Here is a 17,988-nt window from a genome sequence, read left to right as displayed (position 1 = left end):
CAATGATGTCGTAAAAATAGGAAAAACCAGTAATTAAAGACAGTAAAATATTTAGTTAAGTATTTATTTCACATAATGCGTCCTAATATCACAAATGCGTACAAATTATTACAAAATTTAATAATCAGTCTTACAACTTAAAATTACAAATATCAGAAATGCGTACAAATGCTACAAAATTAAAATTCAGTCTGACAACTTAAACTACTTACAAATAAATAAGTAACGAACTTTTTTAACGTTGATGTTTATAACATTTATAGAATTCATTTCAATATACCTAACTACTGTTTCTCAAAAATATCAATCTAATTCTTCTTCAAGTTAAACATGTAGCGTGTAGCACCAATGCTTACAAATTACTTTAACCATAAAAATCCGTAACCTACGGAACAATAGTGAAGGTAGATAGCAGATGTTCAACCTACTGTATTGCATTTTGCAATTATAAAAAATATAAATCAAAATGACTCATAATATCTATGTTAACATTAACTGTAATCTAAGGAGATCTTCGTAATTTAAATAATGTTTCTTTTGTAGAACTTACTAATCAGTCTGACGTTAACCTTAAAATACTACCTATATAAAATATATATTAAGTAGAAAAATAATTAAGTGAAGAACTAGTGACTCTTACCTTTAAATAAATATGTATGTCGGATAATGGGAGCATCTCTGTAGCATAAGTTTCATATGATCGTCGATAGATGGCGTAGCTAGATGGATTTTGCGCTAAGAAAACATTCAATGGCGTTTAATAAATAAATATATACGGGACAAATTAAACACAGATTGAGTTAGCCTCGAAGTAAGTTCGAGACTTGTGTTACGAGATACTAACTCAACGATACTATATTTTTATAATAAATACTTATATAGATAAACATCCAAGACCCAGGCCAATCAGAGAAAGTTCGTTTCTCATCATGCCCTTGCCGGGATTCGAACCCGGGACCTCCGGTGACACAGACAAGCGCGCTACCGCTGCGCCACAGAGGCCGTCGGCGTTTGTTAACTTATTACCCACTCAACGCCCACGAAATGAATAATGAGGAAACAAATGTTTACAATGAGCCTCCGAAGTCGCCTCCGGCCACCGTCGACGCGACATGTATATCTCTGTTAGGAACAAACAAGTGAGTGAGCAACTAAGTTCTATAAAACGATCACATATTTTATCCAAGTAAGTATATATATACCTAACGTTTTACCAAATTTTATATTATATATATATATTTATATATCACATATTTTTACTGAGATCCTTAATTATATATGTCAGGTAAATACTTTTGCATTTCTTTGATTTTATAAAACCCTCTATTGTTGAGACGCACGGGTGTATCAATTTTTTCAATTATTTGATCAAATATGTACCATATTTTATCTGGTTTTTCAGGCCATCTAAAGGTGTTGCCCATTGACAAAACCATTGCACTAACTTCGAATAGATTATTCTCTACCTTTTCTACCTTCCCGGGAAAGTATTTATTTTCGTACGTTACTATTACGTAACATCCTGAAGTAATTTTATTTGTTTGTCTAGTTTTACTTACTTTCTTCTTAGTAGTAAGTGTGCTAAGTGAGCATGAGGCATCTATGTCAAAATCAGAGTCAGTGGTGGTGGGAGACACTGGTTTTTTACGTTTTAATGGTTTTCTTTAACTGTTAACTGATTTACTGATTTTGTTGATTATATTTTCTCTGTCATTATCTTCCGAAATATTATCTTCAGCATAGCTGCAATCACTTTCAGCAAACTCAATCTCTAAACTTGACTCTTCTGAAGATGATTCAATTCGGGGTATCTTCTTTTTATTTTTTTTAGAAATGGTTTTCTTTTTGTTTTCTGCATTGTTTTCTTTCAACTCCTTTTTTTCTTGTCGTTTTCTTGCTCGTTCTTCTTTTTCTTTTTGTTGCCTTTTTTTCTCATTTTCTTTTTTTTCATGGTATTCGCGCCATGCCTTGCTTGTTACTGCTGCTGGTATTTTTTCTCTCTTTATTCTTTTTTTCTTTTTATTTATATCGTCTTCCGGCCAAAAAAGAAACTTTTTAAAAGGTGATGGTACTATAATACCTAATGCATCATCCATCGTTTTTTTTTGTGGGTGCTATTTTATCTGTATGAATAGTTCTTGAAATAGGTGCGCGTGTTGGTCTGTCTGGAGTCAAAAAAGGTGATCTATTTTCGGGAACAATGCTCGACGTGATTGTGTTGTCTACTGCCCACTGACTGTTTGCCGTCGTTATTATTTCAGGTTGGGGTATGCCATTTCTTTCAGTAACAGCTGGATCACTGGGAAGCTGAAGTATTGATGGTGACGGAGGATGAGTAATTGTAGATATCTTTTTGGGCGTACACTCAACAACTCTCTGCAATGTATTAAAATCTTCAACTTCAAGATTTTGATTAACCCCTCCAAAACCGCTGTCAACAATAATAGGTGATTGTTCTCTTATATCTTCAACTGAGGCTAAAGAATAATTTTGAGGTGTTAAAGAGTTTCCGAAGTCTATAACTTCTTTTTCAGCCACTACCGTCTCGGAGTGAGATACATGGTCTATAATATCCATTGAAATATTAATCGGTTCCAGGGTTGATGGCGAATGTGACTCAATAACTTCAGATGTCGGCAGGATGTTGCATGAACTTGCACAGTCGTCAGAGTAGCATTTAGATTTGTTCTTGGCCCATATAACGTACAAAGCGGTGTCTTCCTCGGGAAGGTCACTTTCAACTGTGTCTCTTTTTTTATAGAACAGATTCTGAAACATAGCTAACTTCTCTTCTGAAAAAACACCAATTATCTCTTTTTCTAAATATTTAACAAATTCTGTTAATGCTGGATTGGACTGAATAACTGAAGCTTCTTCTCTGTTTTTGATTTTGGACATATCGATATAATCGGGACCAAATGGAAACAAGCCTCCGGCCCTGAATCCGTTTTTAATGCAATCAGGAGTTAATTTTTCTATAGCTTTTTTCAGCAGTGGAGCAAAATTTTCTTTTTTAACGTTTTGGCCCAGATTTTCCATTTTCCATTCGTTGACAGTCTTCTTCCAGAATAATTTTAGTGGCCTAAAAACTGCTAAGTCCATTGGCTGCAACAGGTGAGTAGAATTAGGATACAGCGCAACAACTTCTATTCCGTGTTCTGAACAAAAATTCGACAAGTGTAAGGTAAGATGTGATTTATGGCCATCTATAAAAAAAATTATTGGTTTTTGAATCATATTTTGTTCAAGCCATGGGTTAAAAATATTTACGACATATTCATAAAATGTGCTGCTACACATCCACCCGCTTTCGGATTTCCCTATCGCCCAATCTTCAGGTACAGTGGATGCAATATATGTGGGAACCCTTTCATAGCTAAAAACTATCATTGGCGGGGCAAGGACGCCAGCAGCATTGCCAGTAAACAAAACCGTTAGGTTTTCTTTGTCATCACCGCATGAAGTATACAAATGTTTTTGACCTTTCTGTGCAAGAACAGGGCCTGGTTTCGGTGATAAAAAAATGCACTTTCATCCGCATTAAAAATTCTGTTAGGATCTTTTAAAATATCCTTTAGATTATTTTCTTCTAAGTAACTTTCAACTTCTTGAAACCAATTTCTTATATCTTTTTCCGAGACGTTATCACGAGCAATTGACAAATTCTCAGGTATTTTTCCGCCAAATTAGGGTGCCTTTTTAAAAAAGCAAGATACCATTTCTTTCCAGGTCTATTATCTGTGAATGGATTGGGAATCTTTTGATCTATTATAATTTTCTGGACACTATCTAGTAAGGAGTCTCTACAAATCGGAAAGCGTTTTAGTGGCATTGTTATCAACCATTTTTCTAAAATTTCTAAATGCATTTTTGAAAGCACTGTACTGGGCCCCATTGTACAGTTAATTTGAGTTTTTCCAGATAACTTATCGTGCAGTGTGATTCTGGGCACTCCAAATCTTCGAGCTGCAACGGCAACTTTTTCGCCTTTGCGGACAGCATCAACAGCTTTAGCCATTTGCTCGGACGTATAATTTTTTCTGGGTGCCATCTGGAAACAAAATAATATGAAAACCATTCGACACCCAGTCATCGACAGTGTCGATTAATGGTAAGCAATCTAAAATATTTATGATTAAAACACAGAATAATAAAGCACTAAACAAGAAGCCAAGATCTTAAATCGAATTAAAAAAATAAAAATAAAATAAATATCGACATATGTCGAAAACTGGAAAAATAAAATTTCACGGAACTAGTTATCGACATCGATTTTTAATAACCTCCAAATCTATAAATCGTCGCAATGACATATAATTACTTTAGCTTATTTAATATCAGTCTCAGAAATCAATACGCACTTTGATACAGTTACGTTAAATTAAAAATAAAATGAAGATTTTCAACTTACCTTGTTATGGATTTCGCTAATAAAATCGGATTAGCTAAGGAACACAAACGGTGACAGTAATATTTAGCTCGCCATTTTGAAAACAAATGGCCGAGCCCAAAGTTCTGTTTTGTGACGACAGAGGGAGTCCTGTTGTCTATGATTAAGTGTTGCCATGACGGGAAATCAAAATATAACTCTTATTTTTTCCTTAAGACTAGGTTAGATGTCGATCACTGGGTACATGTCGATTACTGGTGCCATCACCCTAGTACAGCGATTTCAATTGGTCTGTAGTTAATTCGTCTCGCAAAGTTCTAAGCGCGCAGCAAGCACTACTGATACTATGTTCAACGGCATTTAATTCCTCTTTCCAATTCAAAAACTCGTTGATATGTATACCGAGAAATTTCACAACTGCCACCGAAATTAGATCCTCATTGTTTAATTTTACGTCAAGCTTATCTCTATGATTGGCGGTCGTTTTAAATAGCATAACTTTGGTCTTAGAAGTATTAAGTTTAAGATTGTTTGCTGTAAACCAATTATAAAATAATGTCATGATTGTATTCATCTTTCTGTTCAGAGCGTCAATATTTTCATCCCATACAATAGCATTTGTGTCGTCAGCAAATATAACTAATTTAATGTCAGGTTGCGATAATGTCATATAATTTATTAGGTCATTGATAAAGATTATAAACAAAATAGGTCCTAAAATAGAACCTTGCGGAACTCCTCTACTGACTCTAATCAATTTAGATGTTTTTGTGGAATTCAGAAATTCTCCATTTACATCTCTTATCTCAACAAATTGTTGTCTATTACTTAGGTATGACTTTAATAAATTCAAGGTTTTACCTTGAATACCATAAAAATTTAATTTCATTAATAGAATATTGTGATCCACTGAGTCGAAAGCGGAACTGAGATCTAAAAAGACGCCACCAACTTTAATTATTTTATTTAGTTTATCAGTCACATCGTCAATAATTGTGTCCATAGCATCTGCGGTACCAATGCTTTCCTGATATCCGAATTGTCTTGGATTTAGAATTTTTTTGGCCTTCAAATGACTGACAATACGACATTTAATAATTTTTTCAAAAATTTTGGATAGAATAGGCAACAACGCTATGGCTCGATAATTTATTGGGTCCATTTTGGATCCTTTTTTATAAATAGGGATTATTTTCGCTATTTTTAATTGGTCAGGGAATAAATTATTTTCATAACAGTTATTATAAAAAAATGTCAAAGGTTTAGCCAAGAGGTCAATGTTATTTTTTATTATAGATATTGGCATTTCATCACATCCCACCGATTTTTTGTTATCCATTTTTTTTACAATATCTATTATTTCAGTTTCAGTAACCGGTGGATAGTGACATTGGGATGTCGTCTCGCTACCAGATACCATTAATAATTCTTCCGATGTTTCTATATTACCAGTAGATTTCTGTTTTCCATGATCAAACATATTAGAAAAAGTATCAGCTATAATTTGAGGGTCTACGATTACATGATCATTATTTTTTATAGTCATGATATTATTTCGAGAGGTTTCCGATTTATTTTTATTTAGTCGGTCATTAACTATTTCCCAGACGCGTTTATTCGAGTTGATATGATTAATGACATTTTTTTGCACACTTAGTCTTTTAGCAGATCTAATGACTCTTTTATATATTCTCAGATACTTGGCCTTATAATCGTAAATAAATGCTTGAATGATTGGTGTTTTTGTCTAATATGCACAAGACTCTTTTCATTTTACGGGATATTCGGATTCCTTTCGTAATCCACTTTACTTTCTTGTGTGGTTTAAGATTAATTTTTATTTTCCTTTTTCGAAAACACTTTTTAAAAATTCTTACTAGTGTTTGTATAAAAGTGTTAATGCCTAAGTTTGTCCAGTCTGTATGTGAAAGTTCTTGTCTGAAGTGATTATCATTATTTTTGTTAAAAGATCTTTTTTCCATTAACGCCACCTTTTCACGCCATTTTTCATTTTTTTCATTGTTACCCGCAATATGACTAATTATACAAGCATGTCCGTCTGACAGACCGTTATGGTCAATTTCTGTATAGATTGGAATATCCTCTGTCATGTTAGTCAAGACATTATTTATGCAAGACACCATTCCATTTCTAGTAAATGTAATATCATCTACCAAATGTCTGAAATTATAAGATGTCAGCAAGTTTATAAACTCCGTCTTGTTTTTATCATTACCCGTTCCATCATTCAGTAAATTTACATTAAAGGCCCAGTAATTAAACATTTTTTCTTGAAGAAGTGCTGTAGAAATGCTTCAAATCGTTGTATGAATTCATTAAAATTGGTATTATTATTGTAACAACAAAAAATATACATATTAGTGTCTACATCTCTAACGCCGCATATTTCAAAATGTTCGGGTTTACTTAATTGTTTACATACTTTCAACTCTTCTACATCTCTATTATTGCTAGCTAAGACTAATGATCCTCCTCTCTTTTTTTTAGTCCTTACAAAATGTGTTATTAATTTATAGTTTGTGAAGCTTAACATTCGAATAGAGATATTATTCAAAAAATGCTCATAGATGCAAATAAAGCTGGGTATATGAGACAAATTCTCAATGTACTGTTCTAGTTCATCTTTATTAGAGTTAACACCACATACATTTTGGTAATAAATGCTTGTTGTGTTCTTGTATTGTTTAGAGTCGTGTACATTCAATAATTTAACATCATTACACCCGAAAAAACTCATCTCCATCTAATTTATTGGCTGAAATGTGTTTAGTTACTCTTGAGAAATAATCAAGTTTGCCCCTTTGCTTTAGCTTTTTTGTTCTATTGTGATTATCTGAGATGATAGAAAAATAGTCCGTAATTTTCTTTTGTGGATTAATTTTTGTACTATTATTTTTTTCTAAATTTAAATTATTTTTATATAATGATGATATATTTTGAATGAAATCACAAACATAACGTTGGTAGTCAATTTCAACGTTAATTTTAATGGACAAATATTCAAGAATGTCATGAGATTTGTTATAATCAATATTTAAAAATGTACAATTTGGAAAATTCATAGCAATGAATGCTAATTCGTTATTAATTTTTTTTACATTTAAATAATCATTATAGGAAACACTTAATAAAATAACCTTATTGTCCTTAAGTCTAGTCAAAATGTTAGATAATTCAGATGTCAATGCGTATGGATTTTTGTCCATTGTGCCGACAGATATCACAACAATGTCCTGGCTCGAAATATTTGAGGGTTTGCAGCTATTTAAAATATCCCTTGATGTCGCATAGGGTTTTATAAATCCTATTACGTCATAAATGTCATTCCATTTATTAGTTCTTTTTTTAATGATTTTCTCTGTTAATCCGCAGGCTATTTCGCCACCAAAAAGATATATTTTAGGCCTCTGGTTACACTTTGAAACTTCGTTTTTGGGACTAGTGGTGACATCTGTAGTTTCTTCCTGTTTTGTTTGATGTATTTGAAGTGCTGACTGCGGCTGCGGTGTGTTTTGCGAGTCCATAGAGAGATCCAATCGGAATTGATTTAGACTTTGACGTTTTTCTTTAAGTGTGGAGTTCATCTTCTTCTTCTTCGAGGTTGAGTTACTACAAATGTGAGTCAATTTACTTATTTTTAACTCGTAGGTTATTATTAGGTTCTTAAGGTATGAATTGTCCTGTAGGATGTTATCTATTTCATTTTCTGCAATGCCTAATTTATCCTTAAGACATTTATTTTCTTCTTCTAATTGCTCTAACTTGTTTATATCTGTCGATTGCAATTCCGGGCAGCTTCTGTTTAGAGTATAAGAGGGTTCAAGGGATTCTTCCAGCTCTTTCTCAGCCTCATCCGATAACGATTCAAACGAATTTGAAATCTCCAAATTAATTCGATAGTCATTATCATTTTTAGCGGTGACGTTTTCTTTTAAAGAGATGGGTGTTGGACTACTAGTTTTAGATGTAATAGGCGTGGTTGTAATGGGAGATTCAGTCGAAGTCGAACATCTCGTTTTGGGCAATTTGTTCATGTTAATACAACTAAGACATTTCCAATTTGTTTTGTTTTCTTTGGTCATAATCCGAAAACGTGCAAATGTAACATTGACACAGTCGACATGGAAAAATTTTTTGCAGCATGAACAATTCATTTTCTGTCTGCTCGTTATTTTTTTATTGCATCTAGCGCATTCGAAATCCATTGGTCGCCTAGAAGTAATATTTTCTGAGTCCATTTATGTGTATCTAAAAGATTTGTTTGTATTGGAACGGAACATTTTGACTGGCAAATATGCAGGAACCCAAAGGAGATGGCCCAAAACTGCCCTAGAAACGTATACATAATTGGTATTTTCCTATAATACTGAAATATTAATTTATTAATTATCACGTATTAATTTTTTTCCAAGAACTTGTCAAAATGATTTTCTATAATAAAAGATTCTTAATCTTATTTCACTTCCTATCATGGCTTCCTTGACAACAACGAGTTAAGTGTTGCCATTCAAAAGTTTTTATTAACTTCCCGTACGATTACTGATTTCGTTTAATCGATATTTATGAACATGTACAGTATATACGATTAGTAAGAAGCGTTATTTTGGGACCGCTTTAATATGTTTAGGTATATTTAATAACAATCTATATTTTTTACTTTAAAAATAATTTTTGCTGTACATTTGGAATTGATTGTGTTACTTAAATCGATAAAAATATATATTTATTAAAAATTGATTTTATGATCTGGCAACACTGGTCAGACCGACGCGAAGTTACATTTGAATTGAACATCTTTCAGACGTCACTCGTTCGTTCATCCGTTCGTTGTTTCGTTGAGCTTTTTATCTGATATTTATAATTATAATTGTTTATTTATTTTGTTTTGAGTAATGATTTTTAGTCGGCGGTGGCACTAGTTTCACATAAGGGAGCCCCTTAAACCTAAATCAAATGGGTGTATCATGATAGCCGATGCTGCTAGCAATCCATCACTATTTTGATTTCCTGTTTTTAACTATACGCCTCATGGACTTGCTAAATATGGCGTTAGATTTTGTATAGCCTAAGGGATAAAGACAAGTAAGATTTTTAGGATTAGCATACATGATAGTCTCACGTGTTTGGGGGATAGACAGACCTGTTGCCATAAAACACAAAGGTCACATTTATCAAGTTGTTGGGGCGTATTGTTAAATCAAGAATTCGAAATAGTGATGGATTGCTTGTCGCATCCCCTGTCATAAACCACGGTGACTCATTCTCTAGACCAGCTTTTACGATCTGCGCAGGATGAGAAGCAGCTGGCACATTCTATAGAATATACCTATAGGTACTTTAAAAAAAAATATATTGTTAAATGTGTTTATTGCAATCCAAATAAATGTTTTCTTTTTCTGTATCTTATCTGTTGCAATACATTTAGTTCTGCATAAATATTTAGAAAAAAAAATCTACTATATGTTCAGTTCAGAGTGTATTTGAATACATGCTGTTGTTTGTGTTGATAAAATTCTCACATGCATTACAAATAAATATATATTTCTTTAATATAAAGAATAACCACGCGGGCGAAGCCGCGGGGCAACAACTAGTACCACTTATATACCACAAATAAATACAAACTGCAATGGTACGTTGATTCATGTTCGCACCAGACTAGTTAAGTGATGTGTAATGTGTATGCGACAGTAAAAACTCCTGAATAAAAACTTATAGCAAAAGCATTTTATAAGAAGTTTGTTGATTAATTGAGCCAGTAGATGAGGAAGTTTATTTTTAAGATTGTAGACATTTGACAAGTTCCTGAAACTTTTTTTATACAAAATATGAATATACAGTGATTCAAGATTATATAAGAATAGTTGTTTTGTGTATACATTCCAGGGCAGTCGTCCATACTTCAATTGGGCCATCTCCTTTATAAAAGTAAATATTATTTGTTATTATGTGTCAATGTCAACGTCATGTCATTCAATTGACGTATGTATGTATGCCGGCCGGCTGTGACGAAAGTTTTGTGGGATGTGGTTTAAATGTTAAATTTGCCCTTATTGGTTGAATTTCGTAAAAACATAAAAGTTAAATTCAAAATGTTTCAGTTATTGGATTTTGGCAAAATTGAGATATCGTTTTGTGGTGAAATAGTGACGTTATTACGTTAGATTCAGTGTCGTTTGCCGGAGAAGGTTGAGATTATGATTCTCAGCCTGTTTTCACTTGGAAATACTGCACTAAATATTCACTTTTTTCAGGAGCAACAAATAACAGGTCTTACTCGCGTGACCACCGGAAGTTCGGAGGAAGCAGGCAGCAAAGAAGCGGCATAGACGATTACGGGATCAATGTGATCCGTTTGAAATATACACGGATGCTCAATTTGTTAAGGAGTACCGATTGAACAAAACACTAGCTCGCGATTTATGTGAAGAGATTCGACCTTTCCTTAAAACACCACAAAAAGCTACTGACTTGTCGGTGGAGACAAAGGTTAACCTAGAAAACTTTTATTTAGAATATGTATCATAATGAGAATAAAGTGCATCTATATGGGGGATTCTTTGTGTTATCTTCACTTACGTATTTGCTTTTTTCAGGTTTTGACTGCTTTGTCATTTTTTGCCACAGGGTCTTATCAAAGACCTACAGGAAAGATTCAAGGGCATTTTGTAGCTCAGCAAACTGTGTCTACTGTCATAAATGAAATTTCAAAGTGCCTAAATAATACATATTTTAGAGAAAAATATATTCCCTTTCCTAATAATAGTGATGAACAAAACAAAATAAAAACAAGGTATATAAAATAACTTAATACAAGACAAATATAATAAAAATACTAATATTTTATTGTATCCCGTGCATTTTCTTATGGTAATAAAAATAATATGTTCCTTGTTTTAGATTTCATAACAAGTTTAATATTCCGGGAGTATTAGGATGCATTGATGGCACTCATGTTGCTATTGTGCGTCCTAACCAGCATGAAGACAGATATTTTTGCAGAAAGGATTACCATTCTCTAAACGTACAATTAGTAAGTAAACTTTTAATAATTGGCATAATTTTGCCCAAAAATGAATATCTTAAATAACTAAGTAATTTGGTTGTAAATAAATATAAAAACTAAATATTTACATTGTTTCTAGGTTTGTGATGCTGACATGCAAATTATAAGTGTTGATGCCAGTCATGGAGGTGCAACTCATGACTCTTTCATTTGGTCTAGTCATCCTTTAAAGGACTACATGGAAGAACTAAGTAATAATGAAAATGTATGGTTTCTTGGTAAGTATTTTGCATTTTCATAAGAAGTATATAAATGAAACTGTCGCCACAATGCAGGCATAATGGTGGATGTGCTAGTATCATCAACTTGTAAAAAAAGCTTCATTATAAAAAAAGTTAAAATTTAACTGTGTTACAGGTGACTCTGGATATCCATTAAGACGGTACATGATGACGCCTGTTTTAAATGCAGCACCAAATACACCAGAGGCACATTATACAAATTTGCATGTGCATACAAGAAATATAATTGAACGCACAATTGGTCTTTTAAAAGCACGATTCCGTTGTTTACTACTACATAGAAGATTGCACTATCAACCAGAGGTAGCTGGTTCTATTGTCAATTCATGTGTTATATTACATAATATGTGCAATGGAGCCAAGCTACCTCCGCAAGAGTTAACTACAGAAGAAAGACAAGAAGAATCTCGATTAGTGGCAATTTATTCTGCACATAGTAGTATTCCAGTGACGGAAGGAGGGCGTGGTAACATAGCACTCCAGCAGGGTGTGGCCGTGAGGAACGCTCTCATTCAGCGGCTCTGGGAAAGGCGGTAGACATTATGCTGAAAATAATAATGTAGTACTTTTAATGACATTTTATATAATTAAAATTTTAGTGCTTATTATTTTATTTATTTTCTCAGTAATACATAGGTATTTGGATTTTTACTTACTAAAATCAAGTTTACGGAAATTAAATTATAATTTTTATTTTATTTAGATTTTATTTCAGAATAACACTAATAGCTAATATTAATTTTATAATATGTATATTAGTCATTAGTCATTTAAAATAAAGTATTTTTTGATGAAAAGTATGTTATCATTACCTTTTTATATCCCGTATATCATCTTGTATCGTTTTTAGACTATTGGCAATAAGTGCCAGGCTTCGGTGCACACCCTCCATGGCATTACTGCTACGCACACTGGCCTCTGTTTTTTCTTGGGCCGACTGGACGAGAAGACGCCTAGCGTCCTCCCGAGATAAAACATGGCGGCTGCGGCTGCGGCTGCGGCGTCCACTAGGCTGGGGAGATGGTGCCAATAATTCTGGCTCTTCTCTCTCTGCTCTCTCCCCCTCAACTACCGCAGGAAAGGGATCCTCCGATATGGCTTGCTCAGTGTCGATATGCCTATTCACTTCATGTGAAGGTCCTGCACCATCATCAAACACCTCGAGTTGTACAAGTGAAGGTTCCATACCTTCCCTTGTTAAAATGGACTGTGATGTAGGTTCAGATGTTACTGCAGTATGTGCCTAAAAGTACACAAAATAGTAACAATTATATATACACATTCATTTTTGACATGATTTCAATTATTTACCTCTGTTAATGGATCCACTCTGATTCCAGCCATACCTTGACCAAAATCTACTCCTAGTATGGATAAAAATTTATCCTCTATTTGGGACAAAGGTGGCTCATTAGCTGATCCTCCTCCGGTTCGCCGTCTGGATGAAAGTAGAGCGGCATTCCTTTTTTTTAATTTTGCCTTGTAATCCACCCAGTACTAAAAGAAATATGAAATAAGTTATGATAAGTAGTCTCCAAGTAATGCATTGACTGGCACATATGTTTAGATATACTTATATATTTTTATTTAGTTACCTTTGACCACATTTCTGCAATAGATTTTGTAGAAATGCAAAACGCCAATATTTCTCCAACAACATAGAAAATGTTTCTCCAGTTAATATATGGAAATTTCTTAATTCTCAGGGTATAGGTAAAGTACAGAAATCATGTTCAAAATTCCCTTTCACTTTGAATGAGCTTAACAATCATTTTTCCTCAGTTCCTCTTTTAGATGAAAATACAAAATTAGCTTCGATCTCTTCCATTCTTGCTTTGCCTTCTCCCGACGGTAGGCCATTTGAATTCTCAGCTGTCACTGAAGACGACGTATACAAAATCATTCATTCCATCTCCTCTAATGCCGTTGATCCAGATCAAATAAGTCGTGTGATGTTAATACCAATCCTCTCTTATATCCTCCCTATCATCACCCATATTATTAATAACAGTTTCTCAGAAAATCGCTTTCCTCTATCATGGCTCATGGCCTATGTACGTCCTCCCAAAAATCCCAGATCCTACTCATTTGAATGGCGTACGTCCTATCTCCATACTTTCATTCTTATCGAAGGTCCTAGAAGCGTCTGCCTTTAACCAGTTATCAAAACATCTACTTGATAACCACCTTTTAAACAAATATCAATCTGGTTTTCCACCACTGCACTTCTTCGAGTTACAGAAGACATTAGAACGGGCATGGAACATAAACAAGTCACAATTTTAGTATTAATAGACTTTAGTAACGCATTTAATACTGTTGACATTGATATCCTTTTAGCCACCCTTTCCCGTTGCAACGTCTCTTCTTCAGTGATTTCTTGGTTCTCCAGTTATCTTCATGGACGCCGGCAACAGGTTCGTAACGGTACGGATGAATCAGATTGGTGCGAATTGAAAGCTGGCGTTCCACAAGGCGGTATTTTGTCTCCTATTTTGTTCTCAGTTTTCATAAACATGCTTTCATTATATATTAACTGTTTCTATCACTTCTATGCTGACGACTTGCAGCTTTATGTACAGACTAAATTTGATGACATGGAACAGGCCATTGATTTGCTGAATCATAACTTAAATGGAGTTCTAGACTGGTCTAATCGATTTGGCATTTCTGTTAATGTTAAAAAGTGTCAGGCTATAGTAGTTGGCAGTTTCTATCAGATTAATAATATTGACATCAACACCTTGCCACCGCTGATCTTTGACGGAACTATAATTGAATTTAGTACGACGGTTAAAAACCTTGGCCTACATATTGATACTAACTTACATTGGGATTCACACGTTGTTGCAACCAGTCGGAAAGTTTACAGTGTTCTGCATTATCTGCAACGCTTAAAACATTTTCTTCCAACAAAGACGAAGATTATGCTTGCCCAAGCACTTCTTCTGCCTATAATTGATTATGCTGATGTGTGTTATCTGGATTTAACTGAAGAGCATCTCAACAAATTAGAACGTCTTCTAAACAATTGTATCAGGTTTATATTCTGCCTTCGGAAGTACGATCATATTTCTGAATACCGTTCTCAGCTAAAATGGCTCCCCATCCGTAACCGTAGAAATCTTCACATTTTATGTCAGCTCTATACCATTCTCAATAATCAGCTTGGAAGCAGTTGGAAGTCTTTTTTAAGATAGTCTGGGGGACTATCTTAAAAAAGACTTCCAACTATTAAGTTCTACTCACGAAAAAATCCTACGTTCTTCAAATAAGTTAACTCTTGCTATCCCTTTTCACCGTTCAGGTATTGCCTCCAATTCTTTCGCCGTTATGGCTGTTAGGCTCTGGAATTCACTTCCCGAGTCCATTGGGACATCCCCAAGTCGTTCTAGTTTCAAATCGCGGGTATACGGGTTTTTCTTGAGTCGCGAGGGTATTTAATATCGCCTTTTCACTCATTTCGGTAATCGCTGCACCTATTTATTTATGTATATTGTGTAGAATACACGATCATAACGAACACACAAACATACATACACACAACCATACAAGCACGCACACTGACATCTGTCGTCTCGTTCCTACACTCCACGCAGTGTGCGGGGTGGGGAGCACAGTCTGTTACCCACCGCCGCAGAGTGAAGACGTGTTCGAGTGAGGTTAATGAGCCGATACACAAACTCGACAAATGGTTCTTTATTACGTAAAACATAATTACTTCATTTGTATGGATTAGTGACTACAACATTTTGGCGACGACGGAGAACTGTAAGTAATTAATTTGACCTATTAAACAAAAGGAATAAGTAATTCGTTAGGTTTTGTAAGTAAACAAACATATTTTTTCAATGTTATAAGTGTTTTTTAGATTCCTAACTATTTTAATTTATTTCAACCGCCAATAAAGTAGAATCAAACAAATGCTCGGATAGTTAATATTTTATGAACCTACCTTTTATTATTGTATCGTAACTCCAAGAAAAAAAAAACTGTTTTAAACTGTTTTTGTTCCACTGTATATACTTTTAATTGTGATAAAGAATATAATAGACATTTTGCATACTTACCCACCATTTTACGAAATAAATCCATGGTTGTGTAAGATGAACAAATTTATCCTTGTTTTGTTTGCTCAGGATAAACTGGTTGTGCGTTAAACTCGGGTACCTACATATTTCGATTTGTACATAATGCTCCAGTGATCTAAGGGATAATTATGTATTGTGCAAGGCCGTCTAAACATGACATACAAAAATAAAAGATTCAATTATGTAAGTACTTCAATACCCGTGCCTATCCAGAGAGTAACAATAACAAAAGCGTAGGGACTGTTACTGTTAGTTAGTTAATGATGTTATCGGTAAAACATAAACAGTTATTAAGTTTAGACGTACGACACTACGCGTATATATATTTTAACAGTAAGAAGTAGTGCGATTGCGGCATATCGCTGTAAAGCCGCATTTCGATATTTGAGATTAGTTACAAAATATTAGTGACCTACCGTACAAAAAAAAAAAAAAATTTAATTGCGGATAATTGTGTTGTGGCGTAAATTTGCCATTGGTTTTTATTAATTTGACATAATAAGACCATGCATTTGATTGCGTTAATAGTATTTATAATTGTGATGTAAGGAATTAAGCATTAAATTGCGAGGCAAGGAATTCATTGAAGAATTGAGAAGAAATCATCCCGAGTCCATTGGGACATCCCCAAGTCGTTCTAGTTTCAAATCGCGGGTATACGGGTTTTTCTTGAGTCGCGAGGGTATTTAATATTTTTCTTTAGCTCGCGTTATTTTGACTTACTTCGTGAGCTTGGGGCATTGCTCCCAATACTATGTATGTCTTCTAACTCAACCTCGGCAACAGTGGCCGTTTTTTTGTGACGTGGTTTCGTTCTATTGCATTGTGTTTGCATTATTATACTCTGAGATTATCGGTGAAGTTGATGCGGTCCGCCTTTTTGTGTTTTCTGTCGCGTTTTGATAGGATAATGCTTATTTTGATACGCCTTCTCTCCTTTTTTCTTTTTTGTTTTTCTAAGTAGTTGTCTTTTATTTCATTTGTTTTATCATCATATTCCAGATTATTTACTAGGTATGATGGGTATGTTACATTTCCCTCCGCTACGGGAGAACGTTGGTTGTGAATTTATTTATAGGTTCCATGCAGCCGATGGTCCAGATTAATTATTGTTTGTTTGTTTGTAAACTCTTTATTGCACATGTTACGTAGACATCCCTAAGGTAATATGCTGACGCATCACTAACTTTGCACACGGCACTATGGACTAGATCACGCCACCACGGATTGCGACATTCAACATTCGATGCAACTGAAGTAAACGCTGACAGTGCAGCACGCGGCTTGATACGTGACTTGATGAAACGGCAAGACTTCACTTCGTTCCTAGCATCGGTCGAACCTAGATTAAGTTTGTAATTTGTAATTTCTTTAATTTTAATAAAGTTTTATATTAAACTTTGATTTTTTTTTAAGACCTCCGGTTGCGGCCTACGTAATTGGCGCAGTGGGTAGGATTTTCGAAATCAGTGCGCGATCGGTTTTATGACTCCAAAAATCGGTGCTCCCAATCGCCACTGGTTAAACTCTCAAGCTTTTTCGAAAACTCCGAAACGAACTTCGAGGATTACGCCGCCGGAGAAGCGACCACCAGGTATCCAGACATTGATACGTAACGAGTCGATATGATATTGTAAGTACGCTAGAAACCTATCTTGTGCTACTTTCCTATATTTCCTAAGTCCTAGTAATATTTACGATTTTTTACCCTAGGTCTAGTTCTCAGGGACCGCCCAATAGACAATCTCGCAAAGCGCTCTCGTTAGATAATCGTAGAAACTTTAATATGGAACAACAGGCACAACAGGCCTATCAGGTTCAGCGCGAAGTATTAAACCCGGACATTATTTATTTATTTATTTAAACTTCATTGCACAAGATACAAATGTATAGCACAATTGGCGGACTTAATGCTAGAAGCATTATCTACCAGTCAACCATTGGGTCTTACAGAGAACTTCATGTGGGGTTAAACTAAATAAATATATTTATACCTACACAAAATATAAAATAAAATAATTATAATATACATATGTACATAAAAACTACAATAGATAAACAATATGTTGTAGTCACTAATCCATACAAATGAAGTAATTATGTTTTACGTAATAAGGAACCATTTGTCGAGTTTGTGTATCGGCTCATTAACCTCACTCGAACACGTCTTCACTCTGC

General features: G+C 34.4%; 2 protein-coding genes and 1 long non-coding RNA gene across 3 annotated transcripts; 2 read left to right on the top strand and 1 right to left on the bottom strand.

Moving 5' to 3' along the window:
* Positions 1-907: 907 nt before the first annotated feature.
* Positions 908-4,651, bottom strand: LOC132904035 (uncharacterized). The gene is made up of 2 exons (XM_060953963.1): positions 4,412-4,651; positions 908-4,051 (listed from the first exon to the last, which is right to left on the bottom strand). Exon 2 carries the CDS (start codon positions 3,388-3,390, stop codon positions 2,089-2,091), a length of 1,302 nt encoding a protein of 433 aa, XP_060809946.1. The 5' UTR covers positions 3,391-4,051; positions 4,412-4,651; the 3' UTR covers positions 908-2,088.
* Positions 4,652-7,573: 2,922 nt separating this feature from the next.
* On the top strand, positions 7,574-12,256 carry LOC132904016 (uncharacterized). Its single transcript, XM_060953939.1, has 4 exons — positions 7,574-7,664; positions 10,707-10,900; positions 11,557-11,695; positions 11,835-12,256. Exons 1-4 carry the CDS (start codon positions 7,574-7,576, stop codon positions 12,254-12,256), a joined length of 846 nt encoding a protein of 281 aa, XP_060809922.1.
* On the top strand, positions 10,814-11,442 carry LOC132904036 (uncharacterized). Its single transcript, XR_009657549.1, has 3 exons — positions 10,814-10,900; positions 11,008-11,204; positions 11,312-11,442. It is a non-coding gene; the product is annotated as an uncharacterized LOC132904036 (long non-coding RNA).
* Positions 12,257-17,988: the final 5,732 nt, after the last annotated feature.

This window comes from Amyelois transitella, chromosome W, assembly GCF_032362555.1.
Source record: "Amyelois transitella isolate CPQ chromosome W, ilAmyTran1.1, whole genome shotgun sequence".
NCBI lineage: Eukaryota > Metazoa > Arthropoda > Insecta > Lepidoptera > Pyralidae > Amyelois > Amyelois transitella.
This window is presented reverse-complemented; position numbering and strand designations above follow the sequence as displayed.

Coding starts and splice junctions, on each gene's coding strand:
- LOC132904035 (XM_060953963.1), bottom strand. CDS start 3,390: ATGATAGTTTTTAGCTATGAAAGGGTTCCCACATATATTGCATCCACT.
- LOC132904016 (XM_060953939.1), top strand. CDS start 7,574: ATGTTAGATAATTCAGATGTCAATGCGTATGGATTTTTGTCCATTGTG. Junction 10,901..11,556: donor ACTTGTCGGTGGAGACAAAG/GTTAACCTAGAA, acceptor CATTGTTTCTAG/GTTTGTGATGCTGACATGCA. Junction 11,696..11,834: donor TGAAAATGTATGGTTTCTTG/GTAAGTATTTTG, acceptor ACTGTGTTACAG/GTGACTCTGGATATCCATTA.